This window comes from Phocoena phocoena, chromosome 15, assembly GCF_963924675.1.
Source record: "Phocoena phocoena chromosome 15, mPhoPho1.1, whole genome shotgun sequence".
Lineage (NCBI taxonomy): Eukaryota > Metazoa > Chordata > Mammalia > Artiodactyla > Phocoenidae > Phocoena > Phocoena phocoena.
Genome location: NC_089233.1, coordinates 14,402,313 through 14,422,483, shown reverse-complemented (window position 1 = coordinate 14,422,483; position 20,171 = coordinate 14,402,313). Strand labels below are relative to the sequence as shown.

Below are 20,171 nucleotides of genomic sequence, written 5' to 3'. Positions count from 1 at the left end.
CTCTCTAAAATTTAAAAGCTGGCACAGAATTTTAAAATAGTTTTAGTGTTGTAGTCTGATCATGTATATAAGAGCTCATTACATGCCAGCTGCTGTTCTGGGGACCAGGAGCCAGGGCCATAGCAGTGAGCAAGACTGGCAAAATGTCTGCTCTCTTGGAGCTCACAAATGAGGGATGATAGACTATGAACAAGTAGAAACGTAACTAGACAGTGTGAAGGAAGTCAAGCAGGGTCCTGGGAGGCCGGGGGCTGAGGGTGGTCAGGGAAGGCCTCTCTGAGGAGCTGACTACTGAGCATAGACCTGCATTCTGAGAAGAGCAAGCATGTGGAAATATGGGGCTAAAGCATTCCAGGCAGAGGTAAAAAGCCTGCAGGTAGGACATGTTCAAAATTCCAAGAATAAAATACTTAGGAATAAGTTTAACAAAAGAAGTGCACACATATGCTTTGATAAATACAAAATATTAAAATAAAGAGAACGGAAATAAGTGGAAAGGCATCCCAGGTTCGTGGACTGGAAGATAATATTGTTAAAGTGGTGGTACTCCCCAGACTGATTTGTGGATTCAGTGTAATCCCTGTCAAAGTCACAGCTGACTTCTTTGTAGAAATTGACAAGCTGATCCTGAAAAATAGCAAGGCCAGTGTGGCCAGCGGCCAGTGAGGCCAGCGGCCAGTGAATGAGGAGGGAATGTTGGTGGAGAGGTAGACATAGAGGTTGGCGGGGCTTCTGGATCATGACACCCTGTGGGCCTTCACAGGAATCTCATGCCAGGTCCAGTGGGAAGCCTTAGGAGGGCTTTAAGCAGGGGAGTGATAAAATTCAGTATTTGTTGAGTGCCTCCTCTCTGCCAGGTGCTGGGATGGGCATGAGTATGGTGGTGAACAGGACAGAATGTTGAATAAATAGGATTCGGCTCTTCAGTGGTAGGAAATAAGAGTATCCTCAGTTTACTTTTGTACACGTTGGCATGTATTTGTGTCGTATCACTGACTTAAACATTTTCTTAAGTAATATGGAAGAAGCAAATGTTCATTAAAGAATAATTAGAAAATTCAAACCGAAAGAATGCCTATCTTTCAAGATCCTACCACTTGGAAATAATGAGTTAGCATTTAGTGGTCTTTTATTTCCTTCTAGTCTTTTGAATGGATTTATGATCAGATAGTTCTCAAGTTCAATAACGAGTGACCTCCTCATCCCCCAAAACCGTCAGAGAAACAGAAGTGAGAGTCATAGGTTTTCTTTTGGCGAGTCAGTGGGTGAATCTTCTGATTCATTCCTTTCAGGTGGAGCTGATCAGAATAATGTTCAACATCAACCCCCTGGAGAACCTGAAGGTGTACATCAGCAGCCGGCCCCCCTTGGTGGTCTTTATGATCAGTGTAAGCGCCATGGCAATAGCTTTCCTGACCTTGGGCTATTTCTTCAAAATCAAGGAGATCAAGTCACCAGAAATGGCAGAGGTATAGTAAATTCTAAGTTCTCCTCTCAGACTGGCTGGACCTTTATAGAGTGGGAAAACACCTTTTGGCTCTCCATATACCTTTCTTTGGTGGTGACTGTTATCCCAGTGAGAAAGAGTAATATTTATTCAGAATGTTTGGTCTTGCATCTTGCTGTGACTCACTTTGTTAGGAAGTAACCTAGTCAGATAGTTATTGATTTAAATAATGCTACCAGCTTTAGTTAGACTGTTTCAGCAATGAAACATGTATTTTGGAAAATATATTTGTAAAATGTTTGTGGCAAGAAGATCAAGAGCTAACTTCTTTGCTATTCATGTTAAATTAGCTAACTACAATTTTTTAAAACTGTAAACATTTTTTTTGTTTGTTTGTTTTTGCGGTACGCGGGCCTCTCACCGTTGTGGCCTCTCCCGTTGCGGAGCACAGGCTCTGGACGCGCAGGCTCAGTGGCCATGGCTCACGGGCCCAGCTGCTCCGCGGCATGTTGGATCTTCCCGGACCGGGGCACGAACCCGTGTCCCCTGCATCAGGAGGCGGACTCTCAACCACTGCGCCACCAGGGAAGCCAACATTTGTTATTTTAAAGCCATATACTGTCATGGAGTTTTGTCAGCTGTACTGATAGCTTTTTCATTGGAGAAGAAGAAATTCTAAAGAAATTAGAAAGCAGGATCTTATTTCCAAACATATTTGCCTTTTTCTTATCAAGGAAAGCTTCAGTAATCTACAAACTTGCCTTCTAGATTTTATTTTTTGGTCAATTTAAGTGAATTATTTGGGCGTTGCTCTTTAATCGCTAGTCTAGGCATATAATAATTTTTGAACAGTCATAATACAGATTTTAAAAGATGTGTGTGGGACTTCCCTAGTGGCACAGCGGTTAAGACTCTGCCTGCCAGTGCAGGGGACACAGGTTCGAGCCCTTGTCTGGCAAGATCCCACATGCCACAGAGCAACTAAGCCCGTGTGCCACAACTACTGAGCCTGCGCTCTAGAGTTCACGAGCCACAACTGTGGAGCCTGCATGCCACAACTACTGAAGCCCGCACGCTTAGGAGCCTGTGCTCCGCAACAAGAGACGCCACCGCAGTGAGAAGTCCACACACCACAACAAAGAGTAGCCCCGGCTCACTACAACTGGAGAAAGCCTGCATGCAGCAACGAAGACCCAATGCCGCCAAAAATCAAAAATATCATAAAATAAATTTAAAAAATGTTTCTGCATATCAGAAAACAATACAGTTGATAATCTTGTTTAATAGAGGTGAATAACAATATACCTATTAATAAATTTATTTTATGCGTTAGAAATTATGCTGAATCAATGATATGGTGAATTTACTGATGGATAAGTGTCTTTTGGGACAAATTAGTTCCCGTCTTAGATTCTGTGAGTGTCTTCTCTTACACTTTTTCTTCTTGGGTGTGTTTGTTGGTGAGAGTGGGCATGGGGGCGGGGATAGGGATTGCATTATTGTTGCATCGTGTGTGCCTTGTGATGAAGAGGAGAGTTTTGCTCAGTGTTATGGGGATTATGCTTCCTCTTGTGCTCTGTGGCATTCTAGATCATAGGTGATGTTAGCAAGAAGGGACCACCTTCCCACATTAAGTCTCTAATACAAAGTAACAAGTTTTAGCTATTTCTCCTGTGAAACCCTTCCAAAGAGTTTCTTACCAAGATACCTGCTGGCTGGCTTCATTCTCCCCCTTTTCTGACCCTGCCTGAATCTTTAAAGGTTATCGAAACAGGCTGTACCTACATTAGGGCTGAAAATGAACATTCTAGTCGCAACCAGAGTTCTTCAGCATCCTGGCATTGCTCTCCCTCAAAGCTCAAGTCCATGTTGAACACGCGGCCAAGATCAATGGTTAAGATGTAGCCTGGATAATTAGCCCTTAATCAAAATGGGGCCTGACATTGGCCTTGGCCAGCTGTTCAAAATGGACTCGAACTCTGCAGGAAAGCAGAGCTGCAAGATGCTGCAGAACTTTATGATTAATTTAGTGATTTTATTTTCAGATGAGGATCCTAGGTGTATGGGGAAAGTTTGGCGCTGTGAATCAGAAAACAATTCTAAGTCTGCCTTCAACTCAGCTGGCATTGGAGAGTCCCTGATTTGCTCTGGGCCTCAGTTTCCTCATGTCTGGAATAGGAAGGGGTGAGACTAGGATGTTCATTTTCAGCCCTAATGTTCTTTAATGGTCTGCTGAGTTTGTAGGTGTCAGGGAAAATGTAATTTGAAATATCTGGTTGCCTTCTTACTAAATGCCAGATACTGATAAACTGAGGCTATAAAGGTAGACCTGACTGGTTAGGGATTACTCCGAATGGCATTTTTAATCAATGTTAGAATTATTCAAAATGTAACTTGGGGCTTCCCTGGTGGCACAGTGGTTAAGAATCTGCTTGCCAATGCAAGGGACATGGGTTCGAGCCCTGGTCCGGGAAGATCCCACATGCCGTGGAGCAACTAAGCCCATGTGCCACAACTACTGAGCCTGTGCTCAAGAGCCCGCAAGCCACAACTACTGAGCCCATGTGCCACAACTACTGAAGCCTGCATGCCTAGATCCCGTGCTCCGCAACAAGAGAAGCCACAATGGTGAGAAGCCCGCGTACCACAACAAAGAGTAGCCCCCTCTCGCCGCAACTAGAGAAAGCCTGTGTGCAGCAACGAAGACCCAACGCAGCCAAAAATAAAAACAAATTTTTTTTAAAAATGTAACTTGGGGCTTCCCTGGTGGCGCACTTGTTAAGAATCTGCCTGCCAACGCAGGGGACACGGGTTTGAACCCTGGTCCGGGAAGATCCCACATGCCGTGGAGCAACTAAGCCCATGCGCCACAACTACTGAAGCCTGCACTCTGGAGCCCACGAGCCACAACTAGTGAAGCCCACATGCCTAGAACCCATGCTCCGCAACAAGAGAAGCCACCGCAATGAGAAGCCTGTGCACTTCAATGAAGAGTAGCCCCCACTCGCCGCAACTAGAGAAAGCCTGCATGCAGCAATGATGACCCAGCACAGCCAAAAATAAAATGAAAAATAAATTTATTTTAAAAAATGTAACTTGGTTTGTCTTCACCTTTGGCACCTTTTTGTAGATAATGTTGCTTGGGAGAAAGAAGTTGTATGTAACAGCCTCAGTTGATTTGTTATTGCTATTTTAGCCTGAATTCATCTTTGGGTGTCTGCTAAAACTAAAAACACACACCCTGGTGGGTACTTTGTTGGTGTCAGTTTTAAAACTGCTTATAATTTAAACCATCAGTACAGATGTTAAGAGAAGCCTGAAAACATCTTTTCTCCTCCCTTTTGAAATTGTTCCTGTTCTAAAGTGGCATCCAAAGTCCATGACGAGGGGGGAAAGTACCACATGAGTGTTGGTATTTACTGCAGTTTTGCGTTCCCAAGACAGAAAGCAAGGTGTAGAAAATTGACCTTATGAGAAAATATTTTAAGGCGGCCTTAATTTTTAAAAAATAACTAATTGTAACTGCTAAATGAGTTTGGATTAATACTTTTAATATTTTACTACTTTGGTTCAAGCTTTCTTTTCAAGCTTGATTCTGAGGCTAGATCATTTCCTGTAAGTTTAATACCCTTTTTTTCTTTACATATTTTCCTGAGTAAGTTGGCTTAATCTCACAGTGTAATAGCTCATGCCAATGAAGAGTTTAGATTTTAGATTTTGAGTGTGAGAGTGGTTGAAAAACCACACTATTACGCCAGCACAAGAGGCTGAATGCGGTGCTGTTGTATTTTGAAGGACTGACTCTGAGGCATGGTTCCCCTGTTGTGTGACGCCTCACCCGGGGTTGTGACTGTCACTGCACTGGCGGCACTTTCTGTCGGCTCAGGCTTGTTTTCCTCTCTCTCGTTTTACTGAAGGATTGGAATACTTTTCTGCTGCGGTTTAATGATTTGGACTTGTGCGTATCAGAGAATGAAACACTAAAGCATCTCACAAACGACACCACAGCTCTGGAAAGCACAGTGACCAGCGGCCAGGCCAGGATGTCCACGCAGTCCCCACAGTCCCTGGAGGATTCAGGCCCAGTGAACATCTCAGTTGCAATCACACTAACCCTGGACCCACTCAAACCCTTTGGCGGCTACTCTCGCAATGTCACCCATCTGTACTCGACCGTTCTCGGGCATCAGATTGGACTCTCAGGTATGTGAGTGTTAGCCACTTCTCTCCAGGCTTTCTCAGGTAACAGCTGTTACAACACAGAGCATTAGAGTGTACGGTTTTACTCATCAGACTGTTTTTTATTTTTTGTATATGTCTTCCCTTTTGTTGAGTTTGAACTAAACAAAGCCAAGAAGGGACCATTTCTACTACATCTTCACCTATTAAAGTGTTTGGTATGCAGTAGGCTCTCAATAAAAGCCCATAAGAGTAGGAGACTGGGAAAAAATTATAAGGCCTATTTCTGGTCTTAATATTTAAAAACACACATTTAAAAATTTTTGAGTTTTTATTTTTCTTTAATTTTATTGAAGTATAGTTGATTTACAATGTTAATTTCTGTACAGCACAGTGACTCAGTTATACATATTCTTCATATTCTTTTCCATTATGGTTTGTTACAGGAGATTGAATATGGTTCCCCGTGCAGGACCTTGTTTATCCATCCTGTATATAATAGTTTGCCTCTGCTAATCCCAATTCCCAATCCATCCCTCCCCCACCAGCCCACCCCTTGGCAACCACAAGTCTTGCTCTCTATATCTGTGAGTCTGTTAAAAACACCAATTTTTTATTTTGGCTCATCGTTTTGGAGTTTTCAGTACATACTACAGATATTGCTACTAGTCTTAAAATTTTGTGAATGCACTGGGCTAAGAACTAGAAAAAGCCTGGTCTCTTCCCTTTGGAATTTTGGGATATGGAAGAGACAAGCGTAACGTGAGTTAATATTCATCAGCACTTAAAATAGTTCCTGGCACAAAGGAAATGCTATATAAATGCTTGTTAAATAATATTAGAAACAAACACTTATGGAACATTGAGCACTGCCCTTGGACTAGTACTAAACCCATGACAGACTGTAGGTGATTCAGGTGCTTGTAGGTGATTCACGAGAAGGTTGGAAAGTAGTAGAAGCTGGAATAATCAGGAAAGGCTTTGTGCCAGAGGCTTGGGCCTTGGAAGAATCATCTTTGGTTTGGTTACCAAGAACCTTTTAAAGTCCTTGAAGGAACTTGGGAGTGCCTGCCAGCCTCCTGTTGGCTGTACCAGGTGAGAGCTGTTCCCATGTAAGGAGGTAAGGGCGACGTCTGGGTTTTCCACGTAGCAAGTGGACCTTTTTCTTCCGCTGTGACATTCGACTACCTTATTCATTTATGCTTCATCACTCACCCGTCTCATGCCCTTTCTTAAGTCTGTTCAGCCCTCTGATCCTCAGTCTACTCGTTTGTAAAAGGGGAACAGTAACACTTCTTTGGTCATGTTCTTAGGATAGTGGTACGTTTTAAGTGAAGTAGTACATATAAAAGCAGTTTGAAAATGGTAAGAGTGCTGTATGAAAGCTGTAACAATGGTGATGACTTACCCAGCCCCAGCCTTCCCACTCAGGCATGGCCTGGGCCCTTGCGTGGCAACTCCAGGCCTTGGCTGAAGGTGACCCCTCTCCGTCTGCCATTTTGTGGCTCTGCCAGGTGAGCAGGCCTCAGTCTGGCTCGGAACTGCTGTTACTCCTGAAACCCCACAAAAGCAGGGGTCCCACTTCAGTGGGCTGATAGGTGATTCCTGGGTGGGTTTGATATCAGGATTCATTCAGATTCCAGAGAATAATAAATGTATGAATTCTCGCTTTACTTACCAAAAAACCAATTTCTCTTTCCAGGCAGAGAAGCCCACGAGGAGATAAACATTACCTTTACCCTGCCCACAGCCTGGAGCTCAGACGACTGTGCCCTTCACGGCCACTGTGAGCAGGTGGTGTTCACAGCCTGCATGACCCTCACAGCCCACCCTGGCGTGTTCCCTGTCACCGTGTAAGTACTTTCCTGACCCCATGAGAAGCTCCATTTACCGTAAACGTGACTGGGATGCCTGAGCAAATTCTCAGGACAGCTTGCCTCGTGTTACTTTGTAGAATTGTCATTACTGGGACCTGTCTATGAGATTGTTTCAGTTTAATTTGGTTTTCTAAAGGTAAAACTTCTGCATAGAAGTATCAGAGGGTTAGTGTTTCAACAAGGTTGTGAAAGCATCTGGTTGCTGTGTGTAAGTTTTAGGTGGCCTTTCCTGTTGGTAGAAAGCCACAGGAAAGATGAATAAGAACTGATCCTGTGACCATAATGACATTTAAGGCTCCTGAAAGATAAAGGTTTTGTTTGTCTCCATTATCCAGGAAGAGTTATTTTTTAAATTGATAGTATAGATTGAACCTTATTTTCCGTGATATAGTTACTGTTTCTGAAACTTTTGCTTCATATATATATATATATATATATTTTTTTTTTTTTTTTTTTTTTCTTTTGCGGTACGTGGGCCTCTCACTGTTGTGGCCTCTCCCGTTGCGGAGCACAGGCTCCGGACGCGCAGGCTCAGCGGCCATGGCTCACGGGCCCAGCCGCTCTGCGGCATGTGGGATCTTCCCAGACCGGGGCATGAACCCGTGTCGCCTGCATCGGCAGGCGGACTCAACCACTGCACCAGGGAAGCCCTGCTTCATATTTTTTTAGAGCAGCTGTCAGTGTAACCGCTTTGCCTTGAAGGCTTTCCTTGCCTCTCTTTTCTCTGGAAAGGAGATAATGATCTATAATTACATGAAATACACAAGATGTAGCCTATTTAAAAGAATCTTAGGGTGAATCCTTTTAAAATAATTATCCTGGGATTTATGTATTTTATACATTTGGAGGTTTGTAGGACAAGTTAAGCATTATTTGCTGTTGGTTGTAATATCTGATAGAGAACTTTGTATGTAAAACTTCCAGTTGTGACTAAGAGTTTAGATAATTTGAGAAAATGGGCTTAAAAGGAGCAAGTCCTTCTCTGGCCACATCATATGCGAGAGGACATGGGTTGAACTCTGAAGGCAGAAGTCTAACACCCAGACTCCTAAGTGCCGGATGCCTATTTCTTATTCTTTACGTGTTTATTAATTTTTCTAAAGAAACTGGGCTTCCCTGGTGGCACAGTGGTTGAGAGTCCGCCTGCCGATGCAGGGGACACAGGTTCGTGCCCCGGTCCAGGAGGATCCCACATGCCGTGGAGCGGCTGGGCCCGTGAGCCATGGCCGCTGAGCCTGTGCTCCGCAACGGGAAAGGCCACAACAGTGAGAGGCCCGCGTACCGCAAAAAAAAAAAAAAATCACTGAACTAAAAATATAATGGTATTTATCTCAAGAGAGTATGTTTCTTATTTCTCCATTCTGCACGTGTGGATCTTCTTGGTGCTGTGCCAGCGCCGGTGGCTGAGACACAAGTAAATGTCTCAAGGCCACCAAGCATGTGTCTTGCCCCGTCTTCTCCTGCAGACAGCCGCCGCACTGTGCTCCTGACACCTACAGCAACGCCACGCTCTGGTACAAGATCTTCACAACTGCCAGGGACGCCAACACAAAATACGCTCAAGACTACAGTCCTTTCTGGTGTTACAAGGGGGCCATTGGAAAAGTCTATCATGCTTTAAATCCCAAGCTTACAGTTATTGTTCCAGATGTAAGTGAGAACAGTCGTGTGTGTGTGTCCAGAACTGTTAGAGCAGGCCCTGTTTACCTCCTTGGGTTAGCTTAGCCCCTGCCATTCTAGCTGTCCAGCTGGGTTGGGAGACCAGGTGGAGTGCTGGAGACTTGGAAAAACATGCCGCCCGTTGGGTTAAGAAAATTGCTTCTGTTCTTTGTTTTCCACTTTGTTCAACAGCAGTTATTTATTGAACACTGCTGTGTGCCTCACCTGGGGCTACAGCAGAGGCTGGTTCAGTCTTACTCATCCACGCAGCCACTCACTGAAGCGTATTGGGTTAGTGTCAGTCTGAGCAGTAAATAGTTCAGCATTCAGAGGGCAGAAGTCCATAGGAGGAGATGACTCTGGCTAGATATTGATGCCTGTGTAGGATTTTACTTTGCAAGGAGGAAATGGGCAGAAGGCACTGCTCTCCGGACTAGTGGATGATTTGCTGGTTTAGTTTGCTGCTCCGACTTGAGCCCACCTTTAACAGACTGCACTGAATTTTTGTAAATCCTCTTTTCTTCTGTCCATATATGCCAGGTGGATTTTTCTTTTTGCCTGGTCCGTCCTTCTCTTTCCTTATGCCTCGTTTTTATCGAGTTGTGAACAGTGGTATACCAGGGGCCTGCAGGAGCGAGCAGTGGGGATCAGGCTGTATGGTGGGCAGGGGCCAGGCCCCAGAAGGCCCTTTGTGCCTCGCTGAGGTGTTTAGACTTTCTCCTCGGACGAGGCCATCACTGCCTGAGTTTGGGCTCTAGGGAATTTGTAGAGCAGTGTGTCGGGAAGACTGGTCTGCCCAACTGATGTGTGTAAATGGGATGGCGCCTGAGGCCTGGAGCTGCGAGAAGGAACAGGAGTGGGGGCCTGGCTGGGATCTCAACAACTGGCCGGGCCCGGTGGCTGCTTGCCTGTGGGACATCAAGGAGGAGTGAGTCAAGGCCGGCTTCAGCGTTTCCAGCCAGGGGCTTGTCCAAGTGGGGAAAGGCCCAGGAAGGACGCAGCCTCTCAGGGGAGGAGTTAGGAACACAGGCTTGGGCTGTCAGCCATGCAACCTGAGGGCTGTCAGAGCAAGAGGACATAAAGAGAAGAGCAGGGGTTAAAGACTATGGGGCCTTGTCGGGGGGGGGGGATTCGGGCATAGGACCCCCTTAGGAAGGGAAGGTATGGGTGGTGTCGGGAACACCCTGTCTTCACTTAACAAGCTCCAGCGCTAATAGTTGAGCTGTCGGTTCCCGTGTGAATCGATAGTTGTGCCAAGTCTGGAAGTTGTGCACCCTGATTCCAGGAACCCAGCATTAAAATCCTCAGTAACTCAGTGCACATGTTTCTGGTTTGTTCTCTTTGTTTAGGATGACCGCTCATTAATAAACTTGCACCTCATGCACACCAGTTACTTCCTCTTCGTGATGGTAATAACGATGTTTTGCTATGCGGTTATCAAAGGCAGACCCAGCAAACTGCGTCAGAGCAATCCTGAATTTTGTCCTGAGAAGGTGAGCAGTGGGTGGGGTCTGACCCAGCATTGCACCAGAAAGTCCCAATTAGTCCTTGTTCCATTTATTCTCCTCCAGAGAAATTATTTCCTGTCTTTTTATCAGCAGTCATCTCCCCTCAGCCTCAATTATGGTGTTGCATCTTCAACCATATACCCAGGCCTGAGCTGGGAAAAAAGTGTTCTCAGATCCCCACTGGCAAGCGGCTGACCCTGAGGGCTGCCTCCCCTCCGATTCCGCGAGCTTGAGAAAAGTCATCTCCCAGAACGCTCATCCGGGTTTCCAGACACGTAACGCTGTATCGCAGCACAGTGGCTCTGCAGGGTCAGCTGCGTCTTGCAGGAGGCTCAGATTTCTATCCATTCCCTCCTAGAGGTCTATTTTTTTAGGGATTTAATAGTTCCCCTGACTGATAGATGTGTGCGGTGTGGCTCCCTGGGTTTGGGATAGGACCAGAACCTGGTAAGAGTGCTGGTGGGGCCGAGTTATCCAGGCTTTGCTGCGTGACTGGGCTGCCGTCTTGCTCTCTTGTAGGTGGCTTTGGCTGATGCCTAATCCCACGGCTGCCGTTTTCTGAGAGAGACTGAGAGAACCATAATCATTGCCTGCTGAACCCAGCCTGGGCCTGGACACTCTGTGAATACATTATCTTGCAATGTTGGGTTATTCCAGCCAAAGACATTTCAAGTGCCTGTAACTGATTTGTATATATTTATAAGAAGTCCGTTCAGAAATCGGCCCAGTGATGCACGTGCTTCGCACTGGGCAGCGCCAGAACCCTTCAGCCTCACCTGCGGACTTGGCGGGATGATCCTGAGTAGCGCCAGAGAGGATTCGTGACCTCGCCGTCGGAGCAGGCCATGCTGTCTTTCCCAGGGTCCCAGAGGCGCTTCACTGCTGGTGGGGTTGAGGTTTGCTTTGGTTCTTGTTTCAGCCCGATCTGTACAGAATGTTCAAAACAGTCTGTACCTTTGATATGATACTGCATTTCCAAAGCCACCCCAATCCATTTTGTGGATTTTATGTGTCTGTGGCTTAATAATTATAGTAACAACAATAATACCTTTTTGTCCATTTTGCTTGCAAGGAAACATACCTATCTTTCTAAGTTTTTTTTTTCCTTTGAAGAAAAAATAGTCACATTTTAATACTATAAGACAGATTTGTGCTTTTATCTTGAGTAAAAAGTTAAATATTTAAAAGTCACCTACATGGTACAGATCTAAGTTTCATTTTCCACGTGGACAGCGAGGAATTCGGTCTTGTTTGAGTTGAGTTGGCACAGAATGTTCCACTGTCTTTTTCTTCTGTGTTGTCCCTTCCCTCCATTATAAAAGTTAAAACGGCTTCCTCACTCAAAAGGGCTTAAAAATGAAGTACACACGGCTCTAGAGTGAAAACGAGCTGTTCTCTTCTGGAATGCAGATGACAGTATGGAGAGAGAAGGTGATGAGTCGGTCTAATAGTTATGACAAGGTTTCTTGTTTTCTTTGAAGAGGGGATGGGTTTTCTTTCCTGGGTGTTTTTTGGTTTTTTTGCATTTATTTTTATGCAATTAACATTCTCAGAAGGAAATGGCAACTAGTAGTAGATCAGTAACATTAAGTAAACGAGGCCTGTGAAATTTGAAGGAAAGCAATTCTGATTTGCCATTTATCAGGAAAAACCAAAAGCATTTTTCTTTCCTATAACATTTTGATGATCTAATTCCTTCATCCCTGTTTTCCTTCCAAACCATCTTCATTTTAAAACAGTTGTGCATCTTTTCCAGCCCTTTCTTGTTACTTGTATTCTTACCATTTTTCTTAATAGCGTTTTGCCTTAACCCATAGTCATTAATGATTTCTGTGTTCTCCCAAGCCAAGTTATAGCAGAAGGGCAGTTAAAACCTTGGGCGCGACTGTCAGTCAGCACTTCTTTCTCTTAACTCCAGGTCTGTATTCTGTTCTAAATTAGAACCAGCCCTGCAGTCTGAAATATATTGGCCTAGAACATTTTATCCCAGGCTTTTTTTTTTTTTTTCTTTTAATATCCAGGCATTCTTAAATGGAAAACATTTGTGGGCTTTTACTTAAGGTTGTTATTAAAATAATCATCATAGTAACTTGATATGTTAATATTCCTTTTTTTCCTTTTAGTACGTTTCAAGTGCAGTAATCATACTTGTCTATCCAGTTTTTTAATGATATGAGTTGCTTACATGATGCATGGCTAACCGGTTAATTTAGTTTTCTCTTTAGAGACTTTGAGACAAGATTGAGAAAGAGCCATTTGGCTTGGCCTTTAGAAACATCAGTATCACTAAGACCAACAGATTTTAGAGGAAGCTGCTACTGAATTACTAAAACCCCCATGAAGTGGAGTTACAGGAATAGATTTAGGACTGGCAGAGTAACAGAAAAGGAAGACAGGTGAAAAACGTCACCTTCACTGGTTTGTTCAGTCCAGCTTGTTGCTAACATTAATGGCCCTTGTTTTAATCACAGGGACTGGCTGGCATCTGTAGCCAGGGGAGCAGGGACACTGTTAGGCGTGAGGAAAGGAAGTGCCAAAAATGCCTGGATGGTATGACTTGTCATGAGGTCAGGTCGCTCACTTTAAAATCCAGCATTCTCCCTCGCAGGTGATTCTCAGAGATCTTCCGGAAACCCAGCGTCAGCCAGGTGTACCAAGGGAGGAGGGGAGCCCGTGGGGCCTGGGCCCACTGACCCTCAGCACGCCCAGAGGACCTGTTACTACCTGGCCACTAGCAGACAAGGCCTCGTCCTCTGCTGTCTCCTGCTGGGGGGCCTCAGGATGAGAAGAGTGTCACAGACAGGGTCTGTCTGCCATTCAGGGGTGACCCCGTGCAGGAACACTGGCTCATCCTCAGGCATCTTGGACCAGAGTCCAATAAAAGGTCAGCAACTTACTATTAAAATGGTTGTTTCAGATCATATTGATCTCTTTCCTTTTTCCTTTTGTCCTTCACTGTGTGACTTGAATCAGTTTTGATTCTATCTATCTGTAAGTTTTTCTCGTCATTAGGAACCTGCCCCTTCGGTTGCATTTTCTTTGGCAGGACGTAGGGATTCAGCATCCTAGTTTTTCAACCCTCCTGCAGGCGCTGTGGGGTTTCGAGGGCCGGCGAATCCATTTCACTTACCTTGCTGCATGATCAGTAGCTGATCTGTTACGGCATTCTCTCCCAGATTAATTTTCTGTGTTTGAAATATGTGCATATGTGCTTTCCAGAATAAAAAATCTGAATTTGCTGTGTCTCCATTTCCTTCTGTCTGATGGGTGTTTTCTAAGGGAAGAACACGTGAGGTAAGTAATTGGGGGTGTTCTGTAAGCTGTTCTTTCCAAGTGTCACCCGTTGTCAGGCAGGATGAGGGGCGGGCAGTGGTATCCTTCTGGGTCTCACCAAGCACACGGGTCTTCTCGCTGAGAGTACAAACCTCTTCTAGTGTATTGGACCAACAAGTGCTCGCAGAGCTGACCCAACTCCTGCCCGGAAGGAGGACGTAATACAGAGCGTGAGGAGCATCTGCATGGGGATGGGAGTTGAAAGACACCCTTCTTGCTTATACACGCGCCCTCCGTGTGCACTCAGCCCGGGGCTCCAGAAGCCGGCTCTGACTCCCCGGCACAGAGCTCCCGCATGGGCCAGGCCTGTTTTGCCAGGAAATGCACCCTCCGCATTTGTAAAGGGCAGTCATGTTCACTAACGTGAATTTCTCCCTTTCCCAGTGGGCAGGGGCTCTGTGGCTCTTCCCTCCCTCGCTCTCCAGCAGGGGCTGGGTGGTAGGGGCCAGCCTCTGGGTGCTCTGTGGGACAGGACAGTGCTGAGGATGGGACACCTCCACGGGCTTTTGCTTCTACCTCCTTCGCCTCGTCCTGCCGTCTCTAGTGCGTGGAACGCTGCTCCCTCCTCGGACCCGGAGGTTTGAGTGTGGTGTTTCCATCGCGATGCAGAAGCCCTTGGAGAATAAGAGCTCACATCTTCCTTCCCTACCGTCTGTAAAATCTGACATGGACACGGCCCACAAGTCCAGTTGGAGATGGTGCTTTGTAAGCACCTCTTTGTCCTGGTGGGTGCCTAAAGGTCCTCGGACGCGTCCACTGTCCTTGCGGATTTCAAGAGAGGCGGAGTGAATGCACAGACCCGAGGTGTGCTGTGGAGTCCAGTCCAGCTCATTGTGAACTCATTTGCTGTCTTGAACAAACTCTCTCTCTGCCCGTCTGTGAGAGCCCATCTTTTTTTTTTTGTCGCTGAAGACCCCAAACTCCTTATACCATGCTAGTTGTTGATGATGGATGAACTAGAGTGGTTTGACCATTGCAGGAGCAGATAGCAGGTTGAAGGGGGTTAAGTTTTGCTTTTGAGGTTATTCACCCTCTTTACTCCAAACTCTTGGTCACTCAATAACAAATTTTTCTGGGGTTCTTCGTATGTGCCATCATCCATCTAGGAGCTAGAGGCACAGCAGCACATAGACAAGATGCCTGCCCTCTGGTACCTCCTTCTGGTGGGGGAGACGGTCCATACACACAGAAATATATTCAGAATCTCATGGCAGCCAGCGATGAGATACAGAGGGTTACCTGGATGAGGACGATGGCTGTGACACCTCAGCTGCGGTGGTCGCAGCAGCCATCTTGAAAGAGGTGTGCTTTGAAGGCACACACAAAGGGGGGACTTCTGGTCTGGAGCATTCCATGCGGAGGGCAGAGACTGTACTCCTGGGGCCCTGGCTTACTACGGGGTGGAGGATGGGAGTCCTACAGGGATTTGTCTTCTTACCTGAGGACGAGATTCCTCCAGGCTGCTGATGGGGTGGCCACACAGGCACGGCAGGCCACAGGCTCTGCAGGGAGATGCTGCAGCGCCGTCTGGTCCAGGAAGGGCATTCTCAGGACTGGAATCGGCATGGCAGGTCCAAACCCTGGCTCCAACTCCGACGGGCCACGTAACTTTGGCTGAGTGGCTTAACCTCTCTGTGCCTGTTTCCTCATCTGTAAAATAAGGATAACCGTACCCACTTGAATGCAGTGAGGATTGAGAAGGTTTTTTTGTTTTGTGGGGGTCATTTTTGGCCACACCATGGCATCTTAGTTCCCTGACCGGAGATTGAACCTGGGCCCTCGACAGTGAAAGCATGGAGTCCTAACCGCTGGACCACCAGGGAATTCCCAGAAGCAGGTTAACAAAGCGCTTTGAACAGTGCCTGGCGCTCTGGAAACATTTATTTTAAGTGTGCTATGGAGGGTGTCCAAGAGCAAGGCTAGTGGGTCACCTCTGGTTACCTTTGGTAGATGAGAACTAGCAAAGCAAAGAGATCTCCTCTAAGCGCTAGTCTTCCATCAACAGTGGTGTTGCCTTTGCAATGAGTTCCTGTCATTTGCTGAAGTATTTGAGAACTGATGTCTGAAAAGGATGCGTTTATAACAAACAAATTTCATGAAATAAAAACCACCCTCACCACACATAACACGCACTGATGTTCAAATTTTTTAGTTTCTTCTATTTAATTGAAAAACCGGGCTTAACCACGAAATTGATTGCATGGCCAACTTAAAGGCAGGCAGCCTGCAATTTCAAAAGCACTGTCCTAGTGCCAGCAATAATAGTGAGCAGGTTATCGACAGATGGTAGCATACGGGGAGGCAAGAGAACACGGTGTTTAGCAGCTTGGGTTTAGGATTAGGAACCGGATTGTCTGGGTTCAAATTCTGTCACTGCCAACTTTTCTCTTGGGGATCCTTGGGCAAGTTTCATTTATACTCTGCCACCATTTTTTTCCATCTGTAAAAATAAGGATTGATAATAGCGTTTACTTCCTAGGGTTCTTGTGAGGATTCAGTGAATCAAAATGTGTGGAGCCTATAGAGGATAAATGCTGGTTGTAGTTGTGGAGGCCCAGAGTCAGCCTGCTTACCTAGATCCCCTCCATGCAGGGGATCTGGTGGGGGTGTAGGGGCCAGCACTTGGTCAGTTGGTGGAAACAGGACCAGAGAGGAGCCCACAAGCCCTGTCTACTCTATTCACACCCTCCCTACTTTGGTCCCTGGAAAAGTTAAAGGTTAATGGTGCAATTCCACCAGTGATCTGATCCATTGTACACATTGAGCTATGTGAAAGATGACACTTCTCATGACCTCTCTGATGGAAGATGTAGAGACTAGGACGTAGCCCATCTGCAGTCACGAGCACCGATTGATAAAGTGGGTACCTTGAGGTGAGGCAGGGGAGTGATGTCGGAGGACACAGGGATCAGTCCGCTGGTTATGTACTGAGTTCTGGTCCTGCAAGCTCAGCCCCAAAGCTGCATGACACTGAGCCTTCCCTCCCCAGCAGAGCGAGGTCTGCTTTGAATGGAGAGCTTCATTTACAGAAGGCTGATGCACCCACTGGGGCTGTAGCTGGTAGGGTAGAGTCTGGATCCCAGCTGGATCCCAAGCTGTCCAAAGCTGAAAGGTCCAGTAATGCCTGGATATTTCTGGCAAAGTGTTGGGCAACTATAAAACAGGACAAAATTGTCTAAACCAGCCATTTCAGGGTGCTAGAAGTTGACCAAAGGCAAGTAAATTAAAAAAATTGAGAAGCATCTATTTATGGAAAAACTTGCTGAACTTCAGGAAAGAACACTGAGTGTCTTGCCTGGAGCTGCTTCCATTTCCCCCCTCATCCCCAGCTTGTAGTGCTACCAGGGTGAAGGTGTCTCTAAAAACTAGCAGCTTCATTGTTGGGCTTGATCTGGAGGGAAAGGTGAAAGACCCGTGTGCAATGGCATTGTCTGTAAAAATAGCAAACTCAATAGGAGATGAACGGGGAAAGCCCACAACTCTGTTAGCCTGAGGCTGCAGTCCCACTTGGGGCAGGTGGCAGACGAGTGGACTCTACAGAAATTTACCAAGGAACTCCTGGAAAAGAGAGAACCAGAGAGGTTCCACACATCCCTGGTTGAATGGGAGGCTGTGTGCACACACACGGGAGACCCAAGAAAGCTCAAGCTCTGTGGTGGAAAGTAAAAGCTGGGATAGGCTTGAAAACAGACTGCATTTTGAGTAGGCTTCCCCACTCGCCCCCAGACCTATGAGCAAAGGGTGAAAGCCTTACTGGCTCGAGTGTCTGATCAGAACCTCAAACCAGTCATTGCTGGTCTCCTGTGCTATACAGATCCAGGGGCAATCGGGAGTTTTTATTTTACAAAAAATAAAAATATAAATTAAACTGAGCAGAGACCTCATGGTCTACATACCATGGAGAAGATAGTTTCCACAGATTGGGTGTAGGCAATTTACTAAAAGCAAAACAATAACATCAGCCTTGGGGGAAAATCAGAATCCACAGTTGCTACAATGTATTATCTAAGATGTCCACTTTTTGGGACTTCCCTGGTGGCGCAGTGGTGAAGACTCACGCTCCCAAAGCAGGGAGTCTGGGTTCGATCCCTGGTCAGGGAACTAGATCCCACATGTATGCCGCAACTAAGAGTTTGCATGCTACAACTAAGGAGCCTGCCTGTTGCAACTGAGACCCAGTGAGCTACAACTAAGGAGCCCACGTGCCGCAACTAAGACCAGGCGCAACCAAATAAATATTTAAAAAATAAAACGTCCACTTTTCATCAACAAAAAAGGAAAGTAAAATTAAAGATACAGTACCATTTACAACCACTTAAAAATGCTTAGGTATATCAAACTACCACTGGCATTTTTCACAGAATAAGAACAAAAAATTTCACAATTTGTATGGAAACACAAAAGACCACGAATAGCCAAAGCAATCTTCAGAACGAAAAACGGAGCTGGAGGAATCAGGCTCCCTGACTTCAGACTATACTAAAAAGCTACAGTAATCAAGACAGTATGGTACTGGCACAAAAACAGATCAATGGAACAGGATAGAATGCCCAGAGATAAACCCACGCACATCTGGTCACCTTATCTTTGATAAAGGGGGCAGGAATGTACAGTGGAGAAAGGACAGCTTCTTTAATAAGTGGTGCTGGGAAAACTGGACAGCTACATGTAAAAGTATGAGATTAGATCACTCCCTAACACCATACACAAAAATAAACTCAAAATGGGTTAAAGACCTAAATGTAAGGCCAGAAACTATCAAACTCCTAAAGGAAAACATAAGCAGAACACTCTATGACATAAATCACAGCAAGGTCCTGTTTGACCCACCTTCTAGAGAAATGGAAATAAAAACAAAAATAAACAAATGGGACCTAATGAAACTTAAAACCTTTTGCATAGCAAAGGAAATCATAAACAAGATGAAAAGACAACCCTCAGAATGGGAGAAAATATTTGCAAATGAAGCAACTGACAAAGGATTAATCTCCAAAATTTACAAGCAGCTCATGCAGCTCAATAATAAAAAAACAAACAACCCAATCCAAAAATGGGCAGAAGACCTAAATAGATATTTCTCCAAAGAAGATATACAGACTGCCAACAAACACATGAAAGAATGCTCAACATCATTAATCATTAGAGAAATGCAAATCAAAACTACACTTAGATATCATCTCACACCAGTCAGAATGGCCGTCGTTAAAAAATCTAGAAACAATAAATGCTGGAAAGGGTGTGGAGAAAAGGGCACACTCTTGCACTGCTGGTGGGAATGTGAATTGGTACAGCCACTATGGAGAACAGTATGGAGGTTCCTTAAAAAACTACAAATAGAACTACCATATGACCCAGCAATCCCACTACTGGGCATATACCCTCAGAAAACCATAATTCAAAAAGAGTCATGTACCAAAATGTTCATTGCAGCTCTATTTACAATAGCCCGGAGATGGAAACAACCTAAGTGCCCATCATCGGATGAATGGATAAAGAAGATGTGGCACATATATACAATGGAATATTACTCAGCCATAAAAAGAAATGAAATTGAGCTATTTGTAATGAGGTGGATAGACCTAGAGTCTGTCATACAGAGTGAAGTAAGTCAGAAAGAGAAAGACAAATACCGTATGCTAACACATATATATGGAATTTAAGGGGAAAAAATTTCATGAAGAACCTAGGGGTAACACAGGAATAAAGACACAGACCTACTGGAGAACGGACTTGAGGATGTGGGGGGGAAGGGTGAGCTGTGACAAAGCGCGAGAGAGAGGCATGGATATATATACACTACAAAATGTAAGGTAGATAGCTAGTGGGAAGCAGCCGCATAGCACAGGGATATCAGCTCGGTGCTTTGTGACCGCCTGGAGGGGTGGGATGGGGTGGGATAGGGAGGGTGGGAGGGAGGAAGATGCAAGAGGGAAGAGATATGGGAACATATGTGTATGTATAACTGATTCACTTTGTTATAAAGCAGAAACTAACACACCATTGTAAAGCAATTATACACCAATAAAGATGTTAAAAAAATGCTTAGGTATGAATCTAGCAAAAGCATATATAGAACATATATGCTGAAAACTATAATATACTGATAAAAGAAATCAAAGAAGACCTAAATAAATGGAGGGACATATCATGTTCATCACTGGAAGACTC

General features: G+C 45.2%; 1 protein-coding gene across 1 annotated transcript in view; it reads left to right on the top strand.

The window, feature by feature from the left end:
* TMEM248 (transmembrane protein 248) overlaps nucleotides 1-11,389 on the top strand; it is a 29,519-nt gene extending 18,130 nt beyond the window's left edge. The window contains exons 2-7 of the mRNA XM_065893418.1: nucleotides 1,293-1,469; nucleotides 5,365-5,650; nucleotides 7,329-7,479; nucleotides 8,970-9,153; nucleotides 10,512-10,655; nucleotides 11,190-11,389. Coding sequence (XP_065749490.1) covers nucleotides 1,311-1,469; nucleotides 5,365-5,650; nucleotides 7,329-7,479; nucleotides 8,970-9,153; nucleotides 10,512-10,655; nucleotides 11,190-11,210 — 945 coding nt within the window. The 5' untranslated portion in view covers nucleotides 1,293-1,310 and the 3' untranslated portion in view covers nucleotides 11,211-11,389. The remainder of the gene's footprint in view (nucleotides 1-1,292; nucleotides 1,470-5,364; nucleotides 5,651-7,328; nucleotides 7,480-8,969; nucleotides 9,154-10,511; nucleotides 10,656-11,189) is intronic.
* The last annotated feature ends 8,782 nt before the right edge of the window (nucleotides 11,390-20,171 follow it).